Source organism: Hyperolius riggenbachi, chromosome 1 (assembly GCF_040937935.1).
Source record: "Hyperolius riggenbachi isolate aHypRig1 chromosome 1, aHypRig1.pri, whole genome shotgun sequence".
NCBI lineage: Eukaryota > Metazoa > Chordata > Amphibia > Anura > Hyperoliidae > Hyperolius > Hyperolius riggenbachi.
In genome coordinates, this window is record NC_090646.1 from 182,593,838 (window position 1) to 182,599,909 (window position 6,072).

General features: G+C 42.8%; 1 protein-coding gene across 2 annotated transcripts in view; it reads left to right on the forward strand.

Annotated features, from left to right (window-relative positions):
• TMEM154 (transmembrane protein 154) overlaps positions 1-295 on the forward strand; it is a 52,489-nt gene extending 52,194 nt beyond the window's left edge. For both annotated transcript variants that reach the window (XM_068278978.1, XM_068278985.1), the window contains one exon: positions 61-295. In XM_068278978.1, the coding sequence (XP_068135079.1) occupies positions 61-73 (13 nt within the window). In that variant the 3' untranslated portion in view covers positions 74-295. The remainder of the gene's footprint in view (positions 1-60) is intronic.
• The last annotated feature ends 5,777 nt before the right edge of the window (positions 296-6,072 follow it).

The window sequence follows — 6,072 nt, forward strand, 5'->3', positions numbered from 1 at the left end:
ATATCTGTTTTAGTATTAATACAAATATTAATGCTTGTGTATATTGTTTTTTCTTCGTAGTATTGATTCATGATGGAGGCTCAGAATGCTTCTTCTGCAAGTGGATGCTCAGAATATGTGTGTTTATTTTTGTAAGAAGACATCTCATCAATCTACATCTCAGAAAACAAAAACATTCTAGAAAAGAAGAAAAAAAATGACTTTTATAGTTTTTTTTTTATGCATCGAAATTTATAATGCTTTCTTACATTTTTACATTGGTAACTCAATCACTATAAAATATTTTCATAAAATCTTTCAGCTGTCTATCTATTTATTTGCTCCTTCAAAATAGTATGCGGTGTCCAGCTAAACAGATTATATGAATATGTCTGTAATAGGAGTAAGATGTGCACACACAAGGGATGTTTGACATGCAAGGCCTGATCAGGGAGTCCTTTGGGAACTGCAGCAGATGAATACAGCCGGATGAGTCATGAATATGTAAACATGGTTCTACATAGCTGTGAAGGAGAGAGGGTGGATCATGAGTGAGCAGGCTACCCCGGTTACAGGCAGCCTTGTGGGAAACAACAGAAAACTTATCTGCTGAACACTCTCATCGCAGCAGAACATTGCATGCTTGTACGGACATCAGATATTTTCCCAGTCTGTTAATATATGTTAATATTGAATAACCTTTGTCTGATGTCTGCATGCTTGCTAAGGCTGGGTCCAAACTAGGCACGGTTGCAGGACGGAGCTTGCGGTCCATGATGCTGGTGGTCCGGGACCCTGGCAAACCTGAACGCAAACTGATCCATGCTGCCCTTTTGCAGCATACGTTTTTCATCCGTTTGCGTTTTTTTTTTCTTCCAAAAAAACGGAAGGGGTATAGCACCCAGGACAGGGGTGGCAGCGGGGTAGTTCCCTCCCGTCCCTCACCTGGGTCCCCCGTCCCCGCTACCCCCTCCAGCTACATGCACAGAAATTGTTAGAATAAAATGTCCTCAGCAAGCGGGGAACCTTCTCTCCACTTCCACCGCTCACTGCTAGACTTCCTGCAATGTAGCCTTCTATACTTGGGCGGCATTGCAGGAAGTGACGCGGCGAGCAGAGGAAGCAGACAGAAGGTAATCTTCCCCGCTTGCTGCGGACATTATGTTTTAACAATTTCTGCGCATGTAGCTGGAGGGGGTAGCGGGGACGGGGACCCAGGCAGGGGCGTAGCAATAGGGGGTGCAGAGGTAGCGACCGCATCGGGGGCCCTTGGGCCAGAGGGGCCCCGAAGGTCCCTCCCTCAACCACAGTATTAGCTCTCTATTGGTCCTATGCTCATAATAATAACTTCTATAGATACTTTGAATAGTGGTAATCATTAACACACTGTTCCCCATCCCCTTCTTGCATCTCTGACACTGTAGTTGCCATTGGCAGGTTTTGGTGCACCATATCAATTGTCATGTAAAGAGTGCTTGGGGGGGCCCCGTGTAAAACTTGCATCGGGGCCCACAGCTCCTTAGCTACGCCACTGGACCCAGGTGAGGGAGGGGGGGGGGGCAACGCTGCCTACTGCCACCCCCATCCTGGCTGCTGTACCCTCCAGCATGGCGGCCCCCCTCTCCCCACAGGCTGTGACACAGAAACAGATCATTTTCTGTGTCCAAATCTGCCTGATCTGTTTTCCTATTGCCTGCCACTACCCCTCCGTGTATCAGGATCCAGATGCGTTGTGGGGAAATGCAGCAGATTCGGACCATCCGTTCAGGTTTTGAAAACGGGTCCCCGCAAAAATGCAGAGGGATCCGTTTTTCGTTTGGGTGAAGACTGCTGCTATTTTTAACATTGCTATCCATGGCTCCGGTTTTGATCATGTTTTAAAAACTGAGCCACCGATACATTTCAGGGCCTAGTGTGAACTAGCCCTTAGAGATAATGCACATCAGGCGATGAGCAGCCCATTTTCTTGCAAGGGATCGATTTCCTGCTCATGACTAATTTGTCAGGAACACCACATCAGTGTACACACATGCCCCAGTGGCTTTTCTGATCAATATTTTGTTTCATGCAAGTTCTGGTGAGTTTAGGTTCTTGACATATTATGTCGGTTGATAATTTGCACATGCACTTGGGCAAGTGTATATTTACCAGCATTTTGTCGATTGGGAGTAAATATATTGGCTTGTATGTAGTATGGCTCACAGCGCGTGACAATCTAATGTGACTACAGCTGTTGAACATCCTGGGTTAGTGAGTTTTCTTGTGCAAAGCACTGTAGTAGCATCACTGGATTTGTGCAGCAGATGAATTTTGCATTCTTCTGCCGTGGGAAGTCACTCCTCCTCATTCTCCCATCTCCATAGTGAATGAAGGACATAGTCATCTGAGTTAACTACACACATCAGCACAGGATGAGACAGTCCCACATGAAGACGGAATTAACATCATTGTTACATGTCTAACTTCCATCCAGTGATTGCTCCATGCTTAAAGTGACCCTATAATGAGAGATATGGAGGCTGCCATTTTTATTTACTTATAAACATTTTGAGTTTACTGATCCTACTGTCCTGCAGGTCTCAATTAGTAATTTCTGAGCCACTTTACATGGTTTTAATCTACAACTGGTTTTCCCTATGGTGTTGCTGTAGTGTATATGTGTTTGTCGTACAATTCTGGGTTCAGATCCACTTTAAAACGGAGTAACCCTTCCTTGTCTGGCATGTTTCTCTTACTGAACACATCCATAAGAAGTTAAAGGATGACGAAGTGAGGAAAAATATGGAGGCTGCCATATTGTTTTTCTTTTAAACAATACCAGTTGCCTTGCAGCCCAGCTGATCTATTTGACTGGATTAGTGTCTGAATAACACCAGAAACAAGCATGCACCTAATTTTGTCAGATTTCAAAATCATGTCTGAAACACCTTTTCTGCTGCATGCTTGTTCAGGGTCTATGGCTTAAAGTATTAGAGGACAGCCAGGCAACTGATATTGCATAAAAGAAAATAAATATGGCAGCCTTCGTAGCTCTCTTGCTACAGTCGTCCTTTAAAGAGAATCTGTATTGTTAAAATCGCACAAAAGTAAACATACCAGTGCGTTAGGGGACATCTCCTATTACCCTCTGTCACAATTTCGCCACTCCCCGCCGCATTAAAAGTGGTTAAAAACAGTTTTAAAAAGTTTGTTTATAAACAAACAAAATGGCCACCAAAACAGGAAGTAAGTTGATGTACAGTATGTCCACACATACAAAATACATCCATACACAAGCAGGCTGTATACACCCTTCCTTTTGAATCTCAAGAGATCATTTGTGTGTTTCTTTCCCCCTGCATCTCTCATGCACTGAAGTTTCAGGCTGCTCTTTTCTTCCCGCAAACAGCTTTGCCCTTGTCTGAATTTCCTCAGTATGTGAAAGCCCAGCCAGCTCAGAGGACGATTTATCCAGCTTGTAAAAGATAAGAGAGCAGAGAGAAGCTGCACTAATCTAAATATCACACAGGCAGTGTGCAGAGAGGGGCCTGAAAGGGGGAGTTCATAGCAGAACCACAACACTGAAGAACTTGTCAGCCTTCCAGACACAGGCCGACAAGTCTGACAGGGGAAAGATACATTGATTTATTACAGAGACTGTGATAGCAGAACGTGCTACAGTAAGCCAGAACACATTAGAATAGCTTTTGGAACTTGTAGGATGATAAAAAACAGGATGCAATTTTTGTTACGGAGTCTCTTTAACATGCTGACTGCCCAAGAAAAATCTCAACTTTTTTTTCCCCCCAGTATGGTCTTTCCTGAAAGCCACGAAGAGCCAAAACTATTCCATCTGGGAAAGAGGTGCTTAAATATTGTGTACATGGAGTCCTCAAAAACATACACACAGTAGGTGAAGTCTGAAACTAGGTTTACGTATTTTTTCTTGGTTGGCTTTAAAAAAAATAATTACACCTCATCTTTTATTATCTACAGTACTGATGTTAGCACATAAAGTTTTGTATAAAGGTCAGCTCAGACATCAGACAGCACCAACTGCCATTATTACACGTCCGTAACCATGGAATAGGCTAAAAGGTTGTTTTTGTTTTATATATATACATATTCACAGAGGGAGATACTGGTTGTTGATACGGTTCCTCTTTAGGTCTTGCACAGTTTGGTGCCTCTAGGCATCGCCAACGTTGTGACAATGAATGGGCATCAAGAATGTGGTTGCTGAGGAATGTGTGGACTGATTGCTTTCCCCTCACATATATAGGGAACCTCCAGCTTTCCTCTGCACCTATCCATAGGACACCACATGCTGCTTGTCTTAGCTATGGTTGCACAAACTATCACAGGCTGAGCGTAGACTGTTGCCCAAAACGTCCCCAAGCAATTGGTTCAGCCAGCTTTATCTACAGTCTGGCTTAAAACAGGAACACTAAGCTTTTTTTCCAAGTTGGTGAAGGTAATCAGTATTCACATCACACAGAAATTATAGTACTTGTAGTTAGACTCTGTAACATTACCCAGTACTCGGGGTATAAAGTGTGCTCTTGAACATTTTTCGTCCTCCTTGGCCCAAACCACTAGAGCTTAGCCAAATGTATGTATAGAGTTTGAATAAAACCTATGCCAGTTAATCAGGAAAGGTGCAGGAAGCTTAGAAGAAGAATTTTCTTATTTATGAATGGGGTCATGTTTTAGCCATACACAGGCCTCTACCACGATGCAGAGCAGAATTTCTCAACATCATTATAGATTGTATCACTTCCCATATACATAAAGTACCCCTGTTGTGGAGAACATCATCTTGAGGACTCATTGGAAGTTGTCCACACATAAATGTTTGAAGCAGAATGGGGAGTATGAATGAATGCTTGATAAACTTTCAAACTGTCCGTTTCTTTTGCACACGCTTTTTGCATCTGTTTGTGTGTGTTTTTACTGCACATCGTAAAAGTCAATGGAAAATCATATGCAATTCGTGTAATTACGCAGCAAGTTTTATTTTCACACCAGCGGAAATGCAAATGAGAATATGCAATTTTTAGGAGAAATGCGTTTCTCCTCTGGCATTCAATACTCATGCGGCAAATGGAAAACACAAACAAATTATAATAAGTGTGAATTTAGCCTAACTCCAAAATAATAAGTCTCCATGGAGTATGTGGCCCATATGCAATACATTTTTTCTCCTAGGAAATCATTTTTTATATTTTCTTTAAAAAAAAAATGTAAGCGTTCTACAACTGAAAAAGTGCCTAAAAGTTGGTGAAAAAGTGCTATCAAAATGATTTTGAGTATTTTCTTGCTTGCTGGTGGTTTAAAATGCATTTTATGACAAGAGCCCATATGCAACTGACTTTTCCACCTGAATTTTCTGATATTTTAACAACTTGTAAAAAAAAAATGCCTTTTACACCACCAACAAGCAAACAAATACACAAAATAATTTTCACAGTACTTTTTCAACTACTTTTGCATACTTTTTCCATTGCAAAGTGCTAAAAAATTAATTTAAAGCTAATGTAACACCATGTGTAAAAAAAAAAGTCAGATACTCACCTAAGGAGATGGAGATGGCCCCAGGCTGGCTTGTGCACCATTGTTTTTAATTTTATTGTAGATTCCCATGGAGTTTAGTTAGGAGGGGGGCAGATGAGAGGGAATATCCTGCACGCTGGTGCCCCCTGCTGGTCATATAGCCATTGTCTATATGCAACTGAAGCCCTCTCCAACGATTGGCTGACCTGCTCAGCTTCTGCTTGATTAATCACTGCAGACTAGGTGTAACGTGTGTGTGTGCACTTCTTATTGGCTTATAAGCAGCCTGCAGGCTTTATAAAGCAGCAGAGGACTGTTTGGGAGTGAGTATTTCCCTTTGTGAGTTTGGTAAAACTCACCTAAGGAGAGGGAAGTCCTAATGAGTCCTAATGAGCCTACCCTCTCCTCTCCCGGTGCATCCTTCGGTCAAATCCTCCGCCGCGGGGACTTTGGAAGTCTTCGGGAGCACTCGGGCTCCCGAAGGCCGGCGGCTCCATACTGCGCGCGCGCGAGTACGTCATAGACGCGCGTGAGTGCGTCTATGACAGCGCTCGAGCAAGC